A 23,262-nucleotide genomic window follows, 5' to 3' on the forward strand; every position below is an offset into this window, starting at 1 on the left:
TTCACGTGACTTGAGCGCCTTATGGCTCCTACGCTCACTAATTTATGCATGCCCCGGGTTATTAATATTCACCCCTCCTGTCGGCCGTTCTTCTCCCGTCATCCGGCTTGTTAGAAATCTCGTGCAATCTCGTCCCTTGCGCAGCAGCGCTTATAGGACAGTCTTACAAAACTAAAGTGGTGATACATGTCCTTTAAGGGCTCCATGCAGGCTATGTTTGGCATTACACTTTCTAGGAAAGCTGGCTGACAACCAAAAGAGCCATCATTGAAGAGTTTGGTCAAGAAAAATTGTATGAAAGTTCAGATTTTCTGAAACCAAGATTTCTGTCCCTAAAAAGAAGGGTCATCACTTTGAACCCCAGGCCAATCCCTATAAATATTTATTTTGGTCCTTTTTTTGCTCCTTTAGTGGACACTACTGCTCACAGAAAGGAAATTTGTGGCATCCAATGTTATCAGGGATTTTGTGATAGTATCCTTGTATGTAAGCTATCCCTAAAATTTACTAATTTAAAAGTAATTCTCCTACAGATTTTGCATGTAACTGTTCATTAACCCAAAACCCCAGTGTATAAAGCAACAACTCACCTTGGACTTCTGTATGATGTCATTTAGATGCTGTAGAGCGAGGTGTCTGATTGCAGGCTGGGGGTGATTCAAGCTAAGCAGGAGCGAGGTGTCACAGTCGGCCAGTAACTGCGAAATATGTCATTTAGACGTCACTTTAAAACTTTCCTTACAAATCGTTATGATCCGACCGTCACAGGAATACAATGACAGTGGCACAGAATCGACAATCCTACCTCATGTTTGCCTCCGCTGGTGGAGAGAGCAATGAACTGGTGGAATAAGTCTTGTATCTCCTGTTCTTTAACATCTTTTAATTTTCTTTCCAACACAAAATCCAGAGAGTCAGGATACCTATGGGCGTAAAAGAAGAGGTTAAATATTGAATATATTTAGCCAAATATTGAGACTAAAGTATTTTAATTCCAATTTGATTATAATTTACAGACACACAGATGAAATACATTTTGTGTCCTTTACACACTTTTTTTTAGTTGATCAGTTCATGCCCTTGCATGTAACTTGGCCCTGTAATACTGCAAAACAGAGAACCTCCCATCTATTAACAAATCAGTAATGACCAGAAAATCCCATCAATGCCTAGCTCCAGGAGACACAGGTGCCTGGATGGATGTAGTCCATCCACCAGAGCCAAGTACACCTGTATATCCATTACACAACTGGGTATGTTTTTATCCTTTGTAAATCCTCAATGAAGGTTCATATTGGGAAGAAAAATGTTGCAGGAACTTTCCAATAACAGAAAGACCAAAAATAGGTTACAGGAAGGATTCTCGACTGAAAAAAATCCCAACAGACCTTCTTATTTAAAAAGGGTTCCATAGGGCTGCGATATTTATCACAATGTCATGGATCCTGCACTGCCATTATTTTTTTTTTGAGATTCCAAATAAGATAAAAGAAAAAGAAATAACAGCATGGACTCTGTCCACAACTGGTTCTGCACCCTGTTCCATTAATAGCAGCCTGCATATTTTACCCCATTAATAAGAGAAGAGTAATAGAGGGTAATTGAAGTCAGAACGGAAGGCGAACAGAAGACCCTCCCTCAATTTCCACTTACAATCTCCTAAAACAAAGTGTAACAGAAAGCTTGACACAGGTGTGTACGGGGCCATATATGAAAGACTACATTCACACCACCGTTGCCTACCATACCACGGCGGGCACATGGCTGCGCCGGGGAGAGGAGGAGAGGGTGGGCGCTGCTCACCCCCGCCCCATTCCATAGGGATATATGGTGCACTGTGCCGTATGCCAAGAAAAGATAGGACATGTGTGCCACACCGTAACGCTCCCGTAGGGCGCCGTGCGCCCATTGCCATCTGTGGGTGGGCATATATAGGCCGTACATACGTCCCCCATACGGCAGAGTAAATGCAGCCTTATTTAGACTAAGGCAATATTACTGCACTGAGCTGAATAACACAAAAAGGCGGACATACTTGTTTTCCAACAGCCTGATAAACGGGAGGAAACATTGACTCAGTCTAGACATTTTCTCATCATCAGCTTGATGTTCTTCTCCATAAGAGAGAAATACCTCTAGGAAAACACTGCAGGGAAATCAGAATGACAAGAGTTAACATTCCTGCTATAATGAATAACTTTTCTATATAGACAGACAAACTAAAGGGGGTGGACAGTACGACAACGGATGACATGGATTTCTTCTCCATTCAGATGGAGATCCAAGCAACGGCAAGGAGAAAGACGACATCCTGGAGGAGGGGAGTTATTTTTTTCCACTAGGCATGATGCGATAATACCTGCATAAAATCTGCATGTAGGCACCATTACAAACTTTTCACATGTTAAACAATTTTATTCTTTTAAGTGTTGCGCATCTTAGTCTCTGCACGAGTTAAAATGTAAGCCACAGGGCTGAATTGTTATGCAACATTTATATTCCATAATTTTACATTTAGGAGTTTTTACTGTCAGAATAAGTATAGAGGTTTTATAGGATTTTATTTATTTTATTTTGAGCAAGTCAAAAGTGTGATTACGGGGTTCAAATGATAAAAATACAACATTTTTTACCCAGCTAATGACTTATCCAAGTCTTTCTGCAAAGGTATGTTATTGAGGATCGCTTCCAGATTACTTTTACACAACTCAGGATTCGGGTCATCTTCATCAGGTTCTAAAAAAAGAAAAAAGGCAAGACAAAGGTTCTTATAAAAAAAAAAAAAAAAAAAAAAAAAAAAAACACAATAAAATAAAAGTAATATACAGCAAACTGTAAACACACAGAAAAAATGTTTTGGAAAAAATTGTTAAAATATCTCCCAATAAGTATTCTTAAAGGGGATCACTGTGACCATTTCATGTCCACAAAAAATACACAACTGTTATCAGACGGTGTTGCATCAGCATTGCTTCACTTTGGTGGTATGGCATCCTTTTATATGGGTTTTTTTTTTCACCAGTATCAAAAATCAGTTTCACCAGTATCATCTTAATAAAGAAAGAAAAATACATTTTGTCTGCGGCACAAGTACCTTTATTTTACAACATTTTTACAAACTCTCTTTAAAGTTCGTTGTGGTTTCCTTTTCTGCAGTACTCCCCGAGTTATCACTCTAATACAGATGGGGAAATCGCAGATATTTAAACAAAAGTTGCAAATTTGGAGCAAATGCATACCTGCTCTTGCCAGGCTTACGGTATAGCGAAGGCCAAATTTAAACGAATAAATGCCCACTGGGCGGGCATATGTCCGGCGCGTTGGAGTGGAAGGGTGACCCATCTCTACTTCATAGAAATGCACGGCATACAGGCCGTAGACACGGGGAAAGATAGGGAATATGCTTTCTTTTTCCCGTGTATGGAGGTGCTGTATCGCTACGCCCTGCTTTTGCTTATAGCCGTACATACGTCCCTCTCTATGGACCTGTGAATGTGGCCTTAGAGATAGCTTAGATAACTCAGATGGTTAAAAGGGCAAAACGTAGACATATCAGACCAGCAGAAAAAGGAAAAAAGGCAAGAGCACAAAAGACAAAACTAAGACAGATGCCTACCATACGGATCAATGGTCCACAAGTAAAAGCATGCTTCTAGGGCAAGCCGTTTTTTTTTCTTGTGTTCAGACATCTGTGCCAAAAATGGAAATCTCCACTAAAAATGGGTAGGTGTGCGCAAAACTCACAGTTAACATAGGATGTGAAAAATGTTTGTCTGAATAAGCCCTATAACTTATTCAATTGGACTAAGCTTCCTGAATTATTACAGGCCATCAGTGACCGGCACGCACACTACATACCTAGAAATGAAGGCACAATAGCATGGACTAGATTTGGGAGGAGGTATGCCAACAATGGGCTTGTGTCGTAGGAGCTGGAGATTTTCTGAATCACATCGACTAAATCAGGAACCTTACATAGATGTAAAAATGGTCTGTAGGAAAATAGGAAAAGTTAATACAAGAAAAAAAAAATATAAAAATGTAAAATTCTGTAGATTGCTCTCATTCCTCTATTGTTCCTACAAGAAATTTATGAATAGAAAGCTACCAGTTTGCGGTTTATTTTCACACACTGTCCAAGCAAAGCTAACTATTCTGGAGTGTGGGGTTCCACCAATCCACCAATGGGGTGAAACCATATTGTTAATTTACCCATAGCATCTCAAGAATAATAACAGAGTAACAACAATACAACTCAGCATTTTAAGAAAATAAGCTACAGAATTGTCTTATTGCGCCCATCTTTGAAGCCTATGGGTTCAGATGGCCCCAATCTTCTTACAGGTACTCACTTCCGGCCTATATCTTTTGACTGCTGGCTCTGTAACAGAACGATAATAGATCCAATTCCTTCGCGGAGCAGGGAAGGTGTCTTGAGCAGGTTGCGGCTGATCTGTGATGCCAGGGCTTTCACTAGTTTAGCTTCCATGATGGTTTTCACAGCCAACTGGCAAATGATCATGTAAGTGGCGGCTTTATAATCGAGCACAGAAGACTTGATCCCCTGTAAAAAATAAAAAATGATGCACCAATTTAAAAAGATAATGAAGCAGATGTCACAAGTGCACAAAGGGCAGTCCTGGGACTGGCAAGTGCTCCAGAACCAAACGTGGTAACCCTTCCAAATGCCTTTCCCATTGTCTTGAATGGCGTCAGGTGCAATAAAACAAATTATTCAATCACATACCGGCACATGCAAGATCTCGCTTTGCTGTGGGCAATGGGCCTACAGGAATACTTTGCGTGCAGCCATGTTTCATTAATAAAATGTTGATAATTACAGAACGTAAAAAGCAGACTATCGCCATGAAATTTGGTATTGCCTGAACCTGAGAAACCTATTGGAGATGTGTTATTTGAGAAGTTGAGTCTGTGGGGACAAGAGAAAATTTGGTTTCGATAATAGAAGCACTGTTAGGCATTTTGGATTTTAGGAAAATCCTTTCATGGGAAAGAGATCTAATAAACAAGATGTTTTTAGGTGAACTAATGGTGAGGAAGCGCAGAATTACCAATTTTAAAAAACTGCTTAAAAAAAATAATAAATGAATCAATACAAAAAGGCTACTAGAACGGTTAAGGTACATAAGAATACTAAAGGAAGGTACGGACAGAATCTAAGATTTAAAAAGATAATAATGCAGGTTATTAAGTAGTTAAAATTTCTAAATAAAATGTTTTAGCTTTCTTTTTGCCCTCGTTTTCTCTCCTGACCAGAATGGCTAAGGGGATGTTCGGGTTTGTTTCTATATATTTGTTTGACAATATTGTATACTGAGAAATCTAATCTTCATTGTGTATGCGATAAAATATTAGATATTTAAAGAAGAAAAAAAAGCCTTGTGTTTCACATCAAGTGATGTGAATGAACCAGACTCATTTCAGATCATCATAGGCTGAAGTATTGCAGGATGACTGAACGTTGGGAATTATAAAACGTTCCATATCTTCCATATTAACTTACTGAAAATCATAACTCTGATATGGTAAAGTAGGAAAAGAAATTATTATTTGGCTAATATTAGTGACATGGGCCCATTAACCTTTTAAAGGAAACCTACCACTTCAATGTGGTCATTTTGACCTACGCATACCTTCACCTTGGGGTATGTAAGCTGATGCTGGAGGTGGTCTTGTTAAGGCAGATAAATGCGAAGTTTCACCAAAAAAATCTATTTTTCCACTAATCAAATGACCCCATTCGGTGCACCAGGACGCTCGCTGCTTGGTCACGATCAGGAAAATGCACGCGCCTTACGTGTGTGAAACTGATCCCCCCCACCCTCGCTCCCAAGAGCCGGAAATCTATTTAGAAAAGCATGTGGTAAACCAAGCACACTCGCATTTAGCACGCCGATTCAGATATTTATCTTCTTTAACCATAAAACAATATAAATTCAGCAAAAATCGCCTTGCAAATTTATGCAAATTAGTGCATAAAGGACATCACATAGGGCACCCGACACTCCGTCCCCTCTCTCGGATTCAGCAGTTCCAGATCGTCTTTTGAATTTATGCAAGTTAGTGACGGGCGCTCTTCTTTTAATAATTTATTCATGCCTTCTGATAATTTGATAATCACACCCTCTCTGAAAATGAAGCAGTTTTTGAGAGCCAGTGACGTCACGCAGCTCTCAGGAACACACATGCATGTTCGGTCATCTCCCTAACTGCCCTCCCACCCACAGTGCTAGCGCAGATGACTGTTGGGGCAGGGAGGTCAGTGAGAGCACCAACCGCAAATGCGTGAAAAGTCACTGGCTCTCGAAAACTGCTTAATTTTCAGAGAGGGTGTGATTATAAAAATATCAGAAGGCATGAATAAATTATTAAAAGAAGAGCGCCCGTCACTAACTTGCATAAATTCAAAAGACGATTTTTGTTTTATAGATAAGTCCCTGTATCAGCACGAACACTGCTAAATGTAAATGTGCTAGGTTTACTACGTGCTTTTCCAAATGGTAGATTTCATTTAAGCCTTATGTGGTCCAGTGACCATAACCTCCAACTTAAAGCATACTAAACATATATCAAAATTGCATATATCAAATATCAATTCAAAAGACGAGGGGGCACTGTCTCCGTTTGGAGAAATCAAGGTTTAATCACCGGAGGCGACAGGGCTTTTTTACTATGAGAACGGTCAATCTGTGAAATAGCCTGCCTCAGGCGCTGGTCACAGCAGGGACAGCGGATAGCTTCAAGAAGGGTCTAGATGCCTTTTTACAGCTAAATAACATAGATGGTTATGTTATATAGAATTGTTTCCCCTAAATCCCTTCCTCATCAAATCCCTTCCCTTCCTTGGTTGAACTTGATGGACAAGTGTCTTTTTTCAACCGTAGAAACTATGAAACAATAGTGCAGAAAATAGTAAACTTTGTAATATCCTTTTTATAAAGAAATAGGTTCCGGTGTCCTTCATTTACCCATGCCAATACTGTATGTACAGGACTTCAGATACACTGCTCTCTACAAGAGAAAGAAGAGCAAAAAAAAAAAAAAGGAACGAGAAGCTTCCTAATCAAGTATATTACAAAGTAGCTTTGTTTTTACTTAGAAGGCATTCCAATGAAGCACCACTACAAATTAAAATGTGGTCCATCTGGCTGGACAAGTTCCTGCAGCTAAAATATTAGAAAACATACCTTCTGTACATATGGCAGAAGCTTAGCAACAAACATGTCAGATATCGTCTCAACAGCATCCATAGCAGCAACTATTGTAGAGACGTAAAACGATATTATGACTCTAAGCTTAGCATTTCTTTCTGTATCTTCTGCAAACGCCTAGGTAAAAAAAAAAAGGATGACAATGAATACCTTATTATATTAAAGAACGAATATTAAGAAATTACATTCACTGTGCCTTTAAAGGAATATTCCCAAGAAGACAAGTTTCTTAAATGTACTCATGATAACAAAATAAAACATTCTATTTTATCGTTATTAACAAAAATGCAGCATTTCACAGATATAAGTCCAACCTGTCTCTATCAGTCCTGGTGTACACAATTTCAGTTGCCCCTAGACACGACCCAGTAACTTTTGACTTCGGGTCAGGGAAGCCATCTTGGATTTCTGTGTGACAGCCGTGGCACCGACTTTCTCTCTCTGCACTCTAGTCCGCCCCCTGCAGTCCAGGACAGTGCACTCATCTATCCCGCGGGAGCACCCGCTTTTCCTCCTTTCCACCTGCGCTCCAGCAGTCATAGCACCGCATCTCATCTCTATTTCTACTTATACCTTGCAATCCGTGCCTGATGAAGGTCTGATTTTATAAGACCGAAACGTTGCAAAATAATAATTTTTGTTGGATTGCTATACTGTTTATTCTGGATTAAATAAATTATCCTCAATTTTTGACCTATAAGGAGTGCCAAGTTATCTTTTTTCAGAGCTCACAATGACATCCTGCTGAGCTACAGACAGATAAGTTCTTTATCTAGGGAGGCACAGCAGATCTAGTGTGTACCCGAGAGATGTAGGAGAGCTGACTGTCACTGTGTGTAATATGCATCTCATGGATCATCTCCCTTTCTATGTGTCAGATACTAGTATAACGTTAAGAAGCTAAAATGAAAGTATATAAACCTGCAGGGGCGTCGCTAGGCTAAAAGATCCGGGGCTCGTGCCCCGGATCTTTTGGCCTGTGCCCCGGATCAGCGGGACTCTTGTCCCACTATCCGAGTCCTCACTTCTATCTGCGTCCCTTCCAGACACAGATAGAAGCGAGTGCTGCAGCGGAGAACGGAACCATAAGCTCCGTCCTTCACTACAAATAGCAGGAGACACGGTGACGTCATTAAACCGCGTCTCCTGCTTCTACCAGCTGACTACAATGCTGGGAGCCGGAGACGCGGTGTGATGACGTCACCGCGACTCGATCCCGCGCTGCCAGAAGAGGAGAGATGCAAGAAGACAGGTGAGCATGAAGTTGTTTTTTTTTTATATTCACAGTGTAGGAAGTTGCTAGGGGGCCCCAATTTGCTCGGGGGACAGGGGCTGGGGGACATTAAATGACCGGGGGCATAATTTCTGGAAAGCCAAGGGGACATTAATTTGATTTATGTGGGTATATGGACCATTTCTCAAGGGGGGGGGGGGAGGGTTATATTAATTTATGTGGGGGATATTATCCATTGTTGGGGGGGAATCCATTACTGGGGAGCTAATGGGAACATTAATTTCGGGGGGGGGGGGGGGGGGAATTTGGGGGACATCAATAGCTGAGGGGGTGGATGGGAGAACATTGATTGCTGAGAGGGGCTGGTTGGGGAACATCCCTTGCTGGGGCTGGGGAGGCTGTGGATGACATCCATTGCTTGGGAGAGTGTGGAGAACATCCATTGCTCTGGGGGGCTGGGGTGGAATATTAATTTCTGGGGGGAGTGTATATGACATACATTGATGGGGAGCTAATGGGAACATTAATTTCTAGGGGGATTTGTGGGAGACATCAATTGCTTGGAGTGGGGGGACATCAATTGCTGGATGTCTTTGGGGCACATGCATTGCTGGGGACAACCATTTCTGAGGGGTATCCATTGTTGGGGTTTTGGGAGGGATATCCCTTTTTGAAGGGGGCACATCAATTGCTGGGGGGGCTTTGGGGGACACCAATTACTGGGAGGGGGTGGGAGGGCATCAATTCGTGTAAAGCGCAGGAGGGACATCCATTGTCGTGGGGGCTGCAGAGAACATGAATTTCTTTGGGGATTGTTATTTGCCCATTATATATATAACATTATATACTGGAGGTTTGTGGGGGACATTACTGAATGGGGTCTGTGGGGACATCCCTTATTCAGTGTTTGGGGGCATTATTTATTGTGGGAATTATTCAGTGGCTCCAAATTAGATAATTAGAAAGGGTCACTTTGCAGGGGCATTATCAGAGGCGACTGGTATTATGTGCATTATTACATGTTAGGCCATGTTTAGGGAACATTATCAGGTGGGTGGCACAATGAGGGAGTAATGTAACGTATGGGGCCAATGTATTGTGGAGAGTCAGTTATTGTGGGGGCTAAAATGGGGATAGTGTAGTATGTGTAAACTAGAATATTTTAGGCTTATAAATTGTGTATTCCGTGTAGTCTTCTTACAGTATTTGGAAGTAGAGTGTTAGAGGTAGCAGCAGGATAACTGTGTTATAGGACCAAGATATAGGAACAATGAAGAACATAAGATGTCTGTGTGGTAAACTTTACAGGGAGGACACGTGGCTGAAGAGGAGACGTGGTGATGCTGGGGCTAATGGAGAAGATAGAGAACAACTACAGTCCGAGGACACCTGCAGGCAATGGATGGAATAAGTAGGGATTTCTCCTGAATTTTCAATTGGTTTTGGCGGGAAACTCATTTGAGGGGGTCATGTACAAAAATGGTCACTACTGTCAATTTAATACAAATGCATTGGGGCCCGTGCCCCAGATCTTTTACCACCCTAGCAACGCCCCTGTAAACCTGTACCCTTATAATCTAACCACACTGTCAGCTCACAGAACTAGATAGATCATGAGGTGTCTGTTAATGTCTGGAATCTTACACCGAGTGACAGGAGCTAACACAACAATAAAACTGAGTAAAATTGTGAAGTAAAGTGTTAAAAATAATCTTTATTGTTTTAACATCACTAGGGGATTGAAATTTGAGAATTTTCTTTCATGGGAAAACCTCTTTAAAGGCTGTTTAGCGAAAGTCTGACCAAGTCAACCGCAGTTAAAATCTATATGGGAATGGACAAAGTATAAAAATACATACCTTTACAGACTTTGTGACCAAACCACAAATAAACTCCATAAAGCCCATATCCTTGTAGCAATGTGTGATTACCGTGCTGCGGGCAAGCGGGATTCCCGGTTTCTGTAGAACAATAACATGAAAGACATTGTTATAGAACGAGGCGTGTTTAGAGAAACATCTTATTTATATTTAAGTCTTTTATCCAGAAGTTTCTTCACATAAATGTTGTCCACGCCAGATTCACTGCACATGTGTGTAGATCGGGTGCACGAACAATAAAGCTGAAGTTTGGGTTTACCACACCGGCTTATCTCTACTTGTGTTTAACGGCAATTATCATACACATCTAAGCCGCCCCCCCCCCCCCCCCCCCCCCAAAAAAAAATGAATGTCCTACCTCATTGAAATGAGTCAGAAACGGCTCCTGGGAATTATAGAATACATTCTGCATTGTAATCCTGTGAATGGAGTCAGCCAGGTGTTCCCGATATGTCCCGAGTCAGGCTGCAACATCCACTTCCTCCTCTGTCCTCCTGCACTTATCATTCATACTACTTTCTGCTCTACAGCTAAGCAGGTGGTGTGTGCAGGGGACATGTTTACCAGAGGACAGAGGAGAAAGGGGGTTTTGCAGTAAGACTCGGAACAGCTCAGGAACACCCAGTTGACTCCATTCACAGATAACACTGCAGTGTGTGGAGGTGTCATTTTAAAACTCACAGGAGCCACCGCTTCATTTCAATACGATCATGCAGTGTAACTTGCTACAGAAAATGAAGTTTTGTTTCCCTGCTGTATTTGTCTCCATATGTTTGGAGACATATGTTCAGCTTTCCATCTCAATTGTATAGTAGATATCTTGGCTGCCCTTCTAACAGAAGTTCCCTGGGATCAGTCTGCAAAAGCTTCTCCCAAATATCAGTACTATATCATCAGCCATTATGACCCAGCAGAGACGTTTTTGCATATTCTTAGCATATAAGCTTGTTATAATCGTTTTTCGTCAAGTATGATGGCTACATAGCTCTCCTGCAGAACAGACAGTACACTCCTTTCTATCCACACAGAGGACAAATAATCCAGTTAGGAACATCCCTATCCATTACTGAAAATGTAAGCCAAGAACTCGCGTTACAGCAAACTTTGCCCTCTCAAACAGAATTCAAATACCTATTAGATTATATAAACTATACAGTATTTACAATCCATATAGAAATGGAAGATGAAGAAACGTTTAGGACAAATAGCTCAGAATGGGTTGCAGTTTTTATATTTTTTTAACCAATTCTTAAATAATGTTACATTATTTCAACTCTGTGCAAGATACAGATCCTCACAGTCTTCAAAATGAACAAGATTTTGATCACTACAGAGTTACCCGAATATAATTCAGCCAGTTCCACTTGTGAGTTGGGTCTGAAATCTTCAATAGTTGAATGACTCGGACAAACAATTTGGTTTCATGATATGGTAGAACACAGCCTATCAAACTGTCTTGATTGTAGAGATGGATGTGAAACCTGGGGAACAAAAACACTTAAATGAATAAACAATGCAACATAAACTGGAATAGTGAATTCATTTGTACCAAAATATGCTTTGCATCACCTACATTAAGTGTTTGACACTCCTAAAACACCTCCACGAGGCCACATTCACATGGTGCTTTTGAATTGCCTTTTGAAACACAATTCAAATGCAATATGAAGGGCTCGATTTCATGTGTTTCCACTGAAACGTATGCAATCAGGAAGAAGCACCATATGTTTTCTATGTACATGATGAAAAACACATGGGGGCTTATTTACTAAGGGTCTGCGGCCGCACTTTTGACAGACTTTCCGACGTTTTCATGGCTGTGACAGATTGTGTCGCACGTGAACAAATTTTTGCCCAGCTGCGCTGGCTTTCATGCGACAGAAATCCGGGGGCAGGCTGTCGGATGATCCGACTAATTCGGACTGAGCGTGGTATTTAACTTTCAAATTGTGTCGCAAGATCAAGCATTTATATTTTCCGTGAAGAAGACCTGAGAAGGGAAGCGACACAAGCAGGATATCGGTCGCACGATCTTAGTGAATAGCGGCACAGTGCGTGATTGTCAGACCATGCACTTTCAGTGAACTCCTCCAGTAAATGTGCCCCATGGTGCTCAATCCCGATTGCATATAATTAATTGGGCAAAGACCCTCCCTGTTTGAGTTGCGTTTCAACACACAATTGAAATAGTGTGAAAGCGGCATAAAGAGGGACAGCCTACAGGTAATGGGACTTGGGACTTGTTTGGGGAAAGTGGCTGTGGATGGAATCAAACTAAAATTAATTTTAGGTCAACCCCATTAAAACAGGTTACAATGGAAATTGGGGTGGGTTGACATATTTCAGGAGAAATTTTACCACAGATATATTATCTATATTATGGCATCTACTTGCCATAATATAGTAATATTCTAAATAGTAATATTCTAAATATAGGGAAACAAACAAAAGCAACTTAAGTCAAAACTGCTGAATAGATCTCAGTCCAGAAACTAGTAGCAAGGGCTCATTCAGACGGCCGTCTATGGGGATGTATATGCGGCCCGGCGGAAAGATGTGTGGCACCGCACACCGGGAAAAGAGCATGCTCTATCTTTTCCAGTGTGTATGGCTGTGCGCGGCTGTTTCCTGTGGAGGGAATTCAGTGGTGTGAATGTAGCCTAAGTGAGGGAGATCAAACTCACTCCCCTGTTTTGCTGTTATAGTTTAAGAGTGATCCATGAAAAACGATCCTAACTAGGACTTTTGCTATGTGAAATACATTAAAAAGTATTGTATTTAGTCCAGCCATGAGCAGAGATTTCTAAAAATGGACAGCACACAGACTATTTACTTTCTTTAGTCATGTGTCACTTAAAAAAAAAAATTCCATACAGATCCAATATTTCCCACATCTCATTGGAAGATGCAAGTCGTGGATTGATGGGAACTCAAGAATAAGCCCATGTGGGGTCCATTTTTCAGGATTTTTTGCATGCTCTATTTTACCACATGTTTCTAACACCACATGGAGAAAATAGAAGTTTGTGTGATAAGCCCTTAGATGTCTAGGTTTAAGGTGCGGATAACAGGATTATTCTCATTTGTCATGATAATACCCAGTTATGGTACCTGTGAATAAGCCACTCCATGCACTTCTGAGCTGGCTTCAGCATGAAGTATGGGGACAGATGTGTAAGACACAAGGATATATTTTCATCCAGCTGTTGGTTCACGGCTTTGGTTTGCACACTTCGCTCCAGGTTCTTGGAAGTGTCACTGAACAGAGTCTCCTCAAAGACTGCGAAGGAGGCATCAATCCCCATAAGCTCTTCAAGTCCAGTGCATCCTACAAAAGGAGAGAGAAATTTGGAATTGTTTCTATATACTTCAATAAAGACAACACTTTCTTTGTGAACAGAGAGTCTAATCTTAAAAGAAATTTACCATCAGAATACAGACTGTAGACTGCCCAAACTTACCTGGCTTTTATGTTTAATACTATTAAGAACAGTTTTTCTTTACTTCAGGAACACAAGCATCCTCTGAAAAAGAACCTATAAAAATATGTGAATGAATCACTCGAGCGCCTCTTGGCTCCACGGCCTAATTATATATGCACACCCAATTCTGAGCCTGGTTCCGCTTGTCTCTGAATTAGAGTCACCGGCTGTCTCTGGATTAGCAGGCATGACCAGGCTCAAATTCAGAGAATGGGGCTTGCATATATAATTAGTCAATGGGTGCTCCGGTGAAGTAGGTAGGACCATCGCTGGCTCATTAGCATATTTTATAAGTTCTTTTTCAGATAGATGCTCGTGTTCATGAAGAAAAACTATTCTTCATAGTAGAAAATGCAACAGCCAGTAAATTTGGACAGTCCACCATCAGACGTTCTTATGGCGTCTTATGACGTTCTTTACGTAAAACGTTACTTACCCAGAGCATAAAATGTGTCTCTGTCAATACTTGCAGCTTCCTTGGGATCAAAGAGAAGTGATGCCACCTGGAAGCGCCCGAGCAGGTTGGGGTCATTTTGTGGAAGTGCTAGACGCTTCAGTTGGTGAGCTAAAGAAGTCATTTCTGCTGCTGCCGTGTGAACTGCAATCAAAAAGGAAACAACTTAGGACTAAAGATAGAAAGACTCCAAAATGACAGCAGTGATCTGATTGGTAGCTGGAAATTACAAAACCTGGGATTGAAACTTCTCTGTACATCTACAGAGGTGTCTCAATTGGACATTGACAGTGGTACATTGTCATGTAAAACATCTGATCCTTTGTGTTCATGAGTTGTCTGGCTGCAGATTATTCCCTCTATTTAGAACACATGCAGACCTGCCAAAATCAAGACAACATGTACAGGAGGTGGAGGGAGTATCTGACAGCTATGTAAGGTCTATGGCAGTGATGGCGAACCTTTTTGAGCCTCAGTGCCCAAACTTCAACCAAAAGCCACTTATTTATTGCAAAGTGCCAGCACAGCAATATAAGCAGTACTGTATTTCTCCTTGTTCATTGACAACTTTCAATTCTTCAGCCTCCCAAGGACACCAACACAGTTGAAAGGAGGAGGGCAAATTCATCTATCATTGCAGGAAGATTCATTGAGTTCTGTCTGGTGAACTTCATTCTGGGGTGATGGCCTGGGTGCCCACAGAGAGGGCTCCGAGTGCCGCCTCTGGCACCAGTGCCATAGGTTCGCCACCACTGCTCTATGGTCTAATTCAGATCAGTTCACAACAAGGGACCAGGACAGCTGCAGCATGCAGGAGATATCAGAGATTTTCATAATACAATTCTTGGTACATCAACGTCTACGACATGCGAGTATAATATAATAAGGGGCATTAAACAGCATAAGTGCAGATTTAGAGGGCTACAACATTCCCACTGTCACATGTATACCACACATGGGCACATGTCACAGATGAGCACAAGGTGTAGGAAAGACAGAATTCATCCCAAAGACAATCAAATGTAGGGGTCAATGTGATCATAAACTATATTCACAATGGATGATCAGCTTATTACATTACAGTAATATCTAGAAGCGATCGGACAGTTACAGATCAGACACGAGAAGAGAATATCATCATGTATCATGTGCCCAGAATAGGAGGAGACCCCTGCGGCCCCTCCTGTGTACCCCTCTCCTCAGTCCCCGGAGACACGGTGAGTACTCAGGTACCTCTCTATAGGTGCGTGATCAGACTATGCACCGGGTGGCTCTCCGCAGCGCTCCACATGTGCGACCCCTGACCCGGATCTACTGCTGTCACCTCTGCCTCCCACTTCCGCTCTACTCTATGGTGCAGGCGGAAGCACAGTACACGGCCGTGTGTGGTGTACACTGGCAGCCGGACCGCTCCGGCCTATATCATGTGTCATAATAAGATACTGTAGCCTGTATATGAGGACTGCAGCGCTGTGCTCCCCCGATAGAGGGCGCTCTATACATAAAAAGTGAAATTCAAGTCTTCATTTCAGGAATAGGCAAGACTTTTTTTTGCTGGAAATTTGTCGCAGGAAAATCACATCCAGTTGCGTGTTGTTTTGCATTAACCCGTTAAAAATCAGACCCGTATTTCATTCCCTCCTTTGAGGAGTCATGGTTTAAGGTTTCTTCTTGCAGAGGCACATGAGGGCTTGTGGCTCCGCTGTGTATTATGTGCAATGGATTTGGAAGATTGGAAAAAATTGACCGATAAAGTAGCATTTTCCTGCGGGCTTTGATTTTACGGCTTCCGATGACACCGCTTCTTTTATTATTTGGCTGATGACACTGAGATACCAAGGTTATAAAGTTTTGTAATGTCCTAATACTTTAAAGGCAATCTACCATCAAAATCCTTCATGATAAATCTGGGACATTACTCATGGTTCCAGGCTCGGTGACTGCAGTAATCTTCTTATCCATGGTCTCCTTCCTTCAAAAATCAACCTTTGATTATGTTAAGGAGCCTGAAGGGCTCCTGGGGGTGTTTTCCCTCCATGCTTCAGCTTCACAGGCTGTTACACTGTGCAGGAGCATTTGCCCCTCCCACTGTGTTCTGAAATATCCACTGATGAGATTACATCAGGGGGGTGTGTGGTGAGGGAGCAAAGGGCGAGGTTGAGACAGTGTAAGCCTGGGAAGTTACAGCATGGAGGGGCTCATGATTTTAAAGTTGATTTTAGAAGGAAGGAGGTCATGGAAAACAAACAGAAGATTAACACCAGCGTATGATGTTCCCCCTGCCCGCCCTCATGATATTTCCGGCGTCCGGCTTAACCGCCAGGGGTCAAATAATCACTGTAACGAGTCAGGGGTAGTGGACCCACTGTACCACCGCGGATGATAACGTAAGCCGACACCTGGGACCAGAGTTTAAGTGGCACCCGGTTTTCACCAGAGCCTGCCGCAAAGTGGGTTGGACTTGCTGAGGCATGGTACCACCAGGTCATTCCACAGGTGCAACTTTTTTCTGCGATTGTGGCCAAGGAGTGGTACAGAATTGTGGATCAGCTTCTGAGGTCCCTGGTGACAGGTTGACACAGTGTTTTATTATGATTAATATTTTGCTCTCCATCTTCAAATGTCCATAACATTTTAATTTTTCGGTGTACAGAGCTGTGTGGGGGCTTATTATCTGCGTAACAAATTGTACTTCCTAGTGATGTTATTTATTATTCTATGTTATGTACCGGGAAGCTGGAAAAAAATTCCAAATGTAGGGAAATTGGCAAAAAAAACGCTGTGACCAATGCATTTTCCCACCCTCGGCTTATACTCGAGTCAATCGTTTTTCCCTGTTTTTGGTGGTAAAATTAGGGACCTTGGCTTATACTTGGGACGGCTTATACTCGAGTATATACGGTACTTTATTTTCTGGTTCAGTACAATCACAGTGATACCACATTTATATAGGTTTTATTGTGTATTAATACATTTTCAAAAATGAAACAAATGTGTATGGAAAAAAAATCTTCACCATCTGACGCTAATAACTTTTTCATACTTTGGTGTAAGGAGCTGTGTGAGGTTTCATAGTTTGCAAAATGAGCTGATGTTTTCATCGCTACCATTTTGAGGACTGTGTGTCCTTTTGATCACTTTTTATTACACTTTTTATGTGATATAAAATGGTGTAAAAGGAGAATAACCATTTTTTCATATATATTTCGATAGATTGGGCCTTTTGAGATGCGATACCTAATGTGTTCGTGATTTTTACTGTTTATTATATTTTATATAAGGGGGTGAATTTAATTTTAAATTTTTTTATTATCTTTTAAACTTTTTTTTTAAATATTTCAATATTTTTTAGACCTTAACCCTAGATTGTCTGAGTGTTCATACCATATGCCACAATACTATTGTATTGCAGTATACACTCACCGGCCACTTTATTAGGTACACCTGTCCAACTGCTCGTTAACACTTAATTTCTAATCAGCCAATCAAATGGCGGCAACTCAGTGCATTTAGGCATGTAGACATGGTCAAGACAATCTCCTGCAGTTCAAACCGAGCATCAGTATGGGGAAGAAAGGTGATTTGAGGCCTTTGAACGTGGCATGGTTGTTGGTGCCAGAAGGGCTGGTCTGAGTATTTCAGAAACTGCTGATCTACTGGGATTTTCACGCACAACCATCTCTAGGGTTTACAGAGAATGGTCCGAAAAAGAAAAAACATCCAGTGAGCGGCAGTTCTGTGGGCGGAAATGCCTTGTTCATGCCAGAAGAAGATTGGAAAAATGTTGCCTGGTCTGATGAGTCTCGATTTCTGCTGCAACATTCGGATGGTAGGGTCAGAATTTGGCGTCAACAACATGAAAGCATGGATCCATCCTGCCTTGTATCAACGGTTCAGGCTGGTGGTGGTGGTGTCATGGTGTGGGGAATATTTTCTTGGCACTCTTTGGGCCCCTTGGTACCAATTGAGCATCGTTGCAATGCCACAGCTTACCTGAGTATTGTTGCTGACCATGTCCATCCTTTTATGACCACAATGTACCCAACATCTGATGGCTACTTTCAGCAGGATAATGCGCCATGTCATAAAGCTGGAATCATCTCAGACTGGTTTCTTGAACATGACAATGAGGTCACTGTACTCAAATGGCCTCCACAGTCACCAGATCTCAATCCAATAAAGCATCTTTGGGATGTGGTGGAACGGGAGATTCGCATCATGGATGTGCAGCCGACAAATCTGCGGCAACTGTGTGATGCCATCATGTCAATATGGACCAAAATCTCTGAGGAATGCTTCCAGCACCTTGTTGAATCTATGCCACGAAGAATTGAGGCAGTTCAGAAGGCAAAAGGGGGTCCAACCCGTTACTAGCATGGTGTACCTAATAAAGTGGCCGGTGAGTGTATAGCGTTTTTACACAGTATTCATTACAATGAGTCACTGACACATTGTTACAAAACTGCAGATGACATGCAGCCTCGGGTCTGGTAAAGACCCAAGGTTGTCATGGCAACCAATCGCCTCCCGATGATGTCCCGGGGAGCGACAATCAGAACAAAGATGGCGGGGCCCAAGCATCAGTGTCTTTTAAATGCTGGCGCCATCGAAAAGTGTTGATACAGAAGATATTAGCTGTGGGTGTTTGCTGCAATATGCAGCACCCCCCAACTCTTTATGAAGAGAGCCCTCTGCACCAAAAATATACGGTGCAGAGCATGAAGAGGTTAAATGTACTCTGAAAATGTGCAGCATATATAAATGAAGAGGAAAATATAACGACCTTGATCCAGTTATTTATTCCAAAGGTGTGGACCCCAGCTAGTGCAAACGGGTCAGGAATACTGTGAACACTGCAGCCAATATATCTGTGTTTTTACCCTATTGGTTGGCTGCTGGTTGTGTATATTTTATTTACCGCTCCCAGGGGGCAAATCATTACTGTCTGAGTAGTAGGGGAGTAGGGAGATAGCTGTCAGCCAACAACTAGTGAAGCCACATGACCATGACACCTCATTATTATTTGGATATGTGAAAATAGAGCCGTGTTTCAATGGGGCTGAGCTGTAACAGCAGCCAATGGGCAAGAGTGGTGGTCTTCCTGAAAGTTATGAATCTCTTTTACTGTTCTTATTTGCCAAACCAATAATAAGGGAGATTGAGTGTTGGAGTGATACAAGTGGGCCTTTATGTCTATAGGATTCTTTCCATCCCTGAATGGCAGGTAATTCTGCAATTTCTTTGTATGCAGTTTCCTACTAACCTCTAATAGAGCGTTCACACGTTGCGTTTAGAATGTGTTTACATTGCGTTATTGTTGTGTTTATATAAACACCGTTGGTAACAAACTGTAAGCACACAGTAAACACAGTGTTAATGTATTGTAAAATATCATAGAATAAGAATTATACTTGATGAATGAGTGCACCCTGCTTCAAAATAGATTTTATTCATGTAAGTTTTAACATTCATAGAGGGACATGTATCTGTATATCTGCTAGTCAAATTGTCTCATCTTTGCGACTTTTGTCGGTTTTGTGACTTTTGCTGTAATTTTTCAAGTACGCCTTGGCTGCACCTTGTGCAGTGTGCCTTATGTATCTTTGTTTTCCAGAAGTTCCATGCGACTTTTCACTTGTGTGAAATCATGTATCACTTTTTTTGTGCTTATTTTTGCAACTTTTTGGTGCAAATCTGCTCCTGGTCCAGGGAAGGTGCAAAGGAAGGGGTTTTCTCATGGACCCTATTTTAACATGAAAATGTTATTCCACATGCTTTAAATGTTTACAATTTTACACAGTAACCAGTTTTTTTAAAAATTCAGAAATTGTTGCATTTACATTATTTTTAATTTATTGGTTACCTCTAAGGGTGATGCCACATGTGGCGTTTTTGGTCCATTTTTAGTCAATTTTTCCCAATTATCTTAATAGATAAACAGCTTGTAAGCAACCAAACGCATGGTAAACGGCCAAAAACGGACCAAAAACGCCATGTGTGGCATCACCCTAAGTGTGCGGTCACACGATGCATTTTACTTGCGTTTTGAAATACATTACAACATCTGAGGAGAGGTGATTTGCCTAATCACATTACTGTTAACAATGCACAATATAATTGTGACATTAACGCATGCGTTAACATCACATTTACAATGTTTTTTTTGTAAATGTTAACAGAAATGTAGTTAAGCAAATCACCTCTCCAATGTGTGACCACAGCCTCCTATGTCGTCATCTCGCTGGGGTGTGACTAGAGTTCTTAAAAATACATGACACTGCCTCAAATCCAAAGTTAACAGTAGTGTCCACTCCTGTATATAACCCCTCACGTGACTTGTGTCCTCTCCTGTATATAACCCCCTCACGTGGCTTGTGTCCACTCCTGTATATAACCCCCTCACGCGGCTTGTGTCCTCTCCTGTATATAACCCCCTCACATGGCTTGTATCCTCTCCTGTATATAACCCCCTCACATGGCTTGTGTCCTCTCCTGTATATAACCCCCTCACATGGCTTGTGTCCACTCCTGTATATAACCCCCTCACGTGGCTTGTGTCCATGTAGATTTGAGACATTTGCAACAAAAAGTCACAAAAAGAACCCAAAATGTGCGCCTGCCAGGATAGGAAAAACTGAACATGTATCACAAGTAAAAAGACAGGATCTTACATAAGGCGCAAAAAAGAGCTGCCAAATGTCTCAAAATTTCACCAAGGGGGAAAAAAAAACTATGATACATGACCCCATAATGTTTAACATGTGGGAAAGTGGAGCTGCTAAGAGACAGTTTTTTCTTGCCTCTCTATCTCCTAGATGTAGGTAATTTCCATTGCGGTGACATACACTAGTAGCAGGAAAGCCTCTCCGCATAGTGTTTCTAAAAATACGACTGGCACCATGAAATAATATGGATTAAGGTGACCTGATATTGTACTGTAAGAGAGGGTTAAGTTATTACAGTTGGCGCACATGAGGCACTGGGTGATTAGCGCGGCTCTGGAACGCGTCCATTGTGCGAGCAGTGAATTGTTCTCTGATATTACAGTGATAAATGCAGGGTCCAAAATAGCCTGCAGTAGGAGTGCTTCATATCTGGCATTATTAAGAGGTCTGTCACGTGATCCCGAGGGATAATAGACAGCTGCCTAGCCGGAGCTTCACTGGGATAGCAGGCACAGGGGTGTCCAGGACCGAGGCTGATGAGGCTGAGCTCAGCGTGAAGGTTAACAAAGGTCAACGCTCCAACTCCAGCAGCAGCATCACAGCTTCATCTATCATCAAAGCTGCCAGCAGAAAAGAACTACTCACAAGTTCTCATTATCAAGTTCATTTACCAGGACTATGACCCAAGTGATGACCAACAACATGTACAACTATACCTACGAAGAGAACGAGTACATGAACCAAGAAGATGAATGGGACCGTGACATGCTCCTAGACCCAGCATGGGAAAAGCAGCAACGAAAGGTCAGCCCATAGGGTGCAAATCTCTTACACGTGTCCATCGCTGTAACCAAATACTGAAACCTCTTTTGTTGATCCATAGTTTAAAGTGGTAGAGGATATGCCTATTATCATCTACTCATTGGGCCAGGTCTATTATTATTTGCACTAGAAAGAACGTCATATGAACTTGCACATGTATTTATGAAGTGTCTGCGCCAGTTTTGTGTCCGACAAGACATGTGCACCTATATGGACGTGTTAGTGCTTAGTCGGAGTTTGCGAAACATTTAAAACAGCGGTTTGACAGAATTATGTCACATGCTATATGTAAAAGGTGCACCAAAATAAGATACAGTGCAGGGTGCGACGGATAATTGTGCTCCAGTATTCAATAATCTGACCCACCCTGCACATAGTGGCACCACTTTTGACAAATCTGGGCCTTTATGTTTACATTCAATACTTTACAAAGAGCACCTGCAGAAGTGTCAGATTTGATGGCTAAAAGGAGCAAAACAGCAGCAACTAAGCAGACTTATAGTTATGTTACCCTGTTTCCTCAAAGCCCGAGTACAATTTTTTTCAAGCATAGAAATATAGGACCTCCCCTAAAAATAAGATCTACTCTGTGTCCCCAAAAGTAAGATGCCCCCCACCCCGAAAATAAGACCGAGAATTTTTTTTTTTCAGCCATTGCTGTACATTAGTATTAGTAGATCATTTTGATACCGCAAGAGGTTGTGACATGGGTGAAGAATGGGTGAGATAAAATCACTGGCAGCTGCTTGGTATATGACATACGAGCAACTACCTGGACATGAAGGGCTCTTATAAGGGAAGTGTTATTGCTAAACATGAGAGATTGGGACCAATGATTCCAATAGAAGTGAAGTCACAAGAAATTCAGCAGGAAATTGAGAGTTTGGGCAGTTATAAGGAGGTTACACTTGTTGTTGGTGACATAATGGTCTTTAAATAATAAATCCTGCTTTTTGTTCATAAGTACCAGGATTATTAAATGTACATGGATTATTGTACATGAAAATATAGTCACAAGACTTTCTTGATGGAATTCAGATGGTTATGCTGATGTATGTGATGTCATACAACATACCGTATATACTCGAGTATAAGCCGAGTTTTTTAGCACAACTTTTGGCAGGCTGGCTATCTACAGAAGGGTGCTGGCAGGCTGACTATCTACAGAAGGGGGCTGGCAGCTATATACTGGGAGGCTGTGACCAATGCATTTCCCACCCTCGGCTTATACTCGAGTCAATAGGTTTTTCCAGTTTTTGGTGGTAAAACTAGGTACCTCGGCTTATACTCGGGTCGGCTTATACTCGAGTATATATAGATTAGTAAATATAGATTTTTATTAGTAAATATAGATATATACGGTATTAGTAAGTATAGATTAGTAAATATAGATTTTTTTTGCTAAACAATAAATGCAATGGAAAAATAAGACATCCCTTGAAAATAAGACCTAGTGCTTCTTCACAAGCAAATATTAATATAAGACACTGTCT

At 41.5% G+C, this 23,262-nt stretch overlaps 2 protein-coding genes across 3 annotated transcripts in view; one reads left to right on the top strand and one right to left on the bottom strand.

Moving 5' to 3' along the window:
- The window catches only part of HEATR1 (HEAT repeat containing 1), a 39,151-nt gene extending 23,470 nt beyond the window's left edge, over positions 1–15,681 (bottom strand). Inside the window, exons 1-12 of one of the 2 annotated variants that reach the window (XM_072140731.1) lie at positions 15,516–15,681; positions 14,265–14,426; positions 13,458–13,674; positions 11,686–11,827; positions 10,326–10,427; positions 7,209–7,349; positions 4,353–4,564; positions 3,859–3,992; positions 2,634–2,736; positions 2,036–2,146; positions 806–923; positions 591–698 (exon numbers count right to left, since the gene is read on the bottom strand). In XM_072140731.1, the coding sequence (XP_071996832.1) occupies positions 591–698; positions 806–923; positions 2,036–2,146; positions 2,634–2,736; positions 3,859–3,992; positions 4,353–4,564; positions 7,209–7,349; positions 10,326–10,427; positions 11,686–11,827; positions 13,458–13,674; positions 14,265–14,406 (1,530 nt within the window). In that variant the 5' untranslated portion in view covers positions 14,407–14,426; positions 15,516–15,681. Of the gene's footprint in view, positions 1–590; positions 699–805; positions 924–2,035; positions 2,147–2,633; positions 2,737–3,858; positions 3,993–4,352; positions 4,565–7,208; positions 7,350–10,325; positions 10,428–11,685; positions 11,828–13,457; positions 13,675–14,264; positions 14,427–14,517; positions 14,660–15,515 lie in introns of those variants that run through there. The other variant, XM_072140730.1, reaches the window with a different exon arrangement.
- A 5,746-nt stretch (positions 15,682–21,427) lies between these two features.
- The window catches only part of ACTN2 (actinin alpha 2), a 56,740-nt gene continuing 54,905 nt past the window's right edge, over positions 21,428–23,262 (top strand). Inside the window, exon 1 of the mRNA XM_072140732.1 lies at positions 21,428–21,751. Coding sequence (XP_071996833.1) covers positions 21,626–21,751 — 126 coding nt within the window. The 5' untranslated portion in view covers positions 21,428–21,625. The remainder of the gene's footprint in view (positions 21,752–23,262) is intronic.

This window comes from Engystomops pustulosus, chromosome 3 (genome assembly GCF_040894005.1).
Source record: "Engystomops pustulosus chromosome 3, aEngPut4.maternal, whole genome shotgun sequence".
NCBI classification, from domain to species: Eukaryota; Metazoa; Chordata; class Amphibia; order Anura; family Leptodactylidae; genus Engystomops; species Engystomops pustulosus.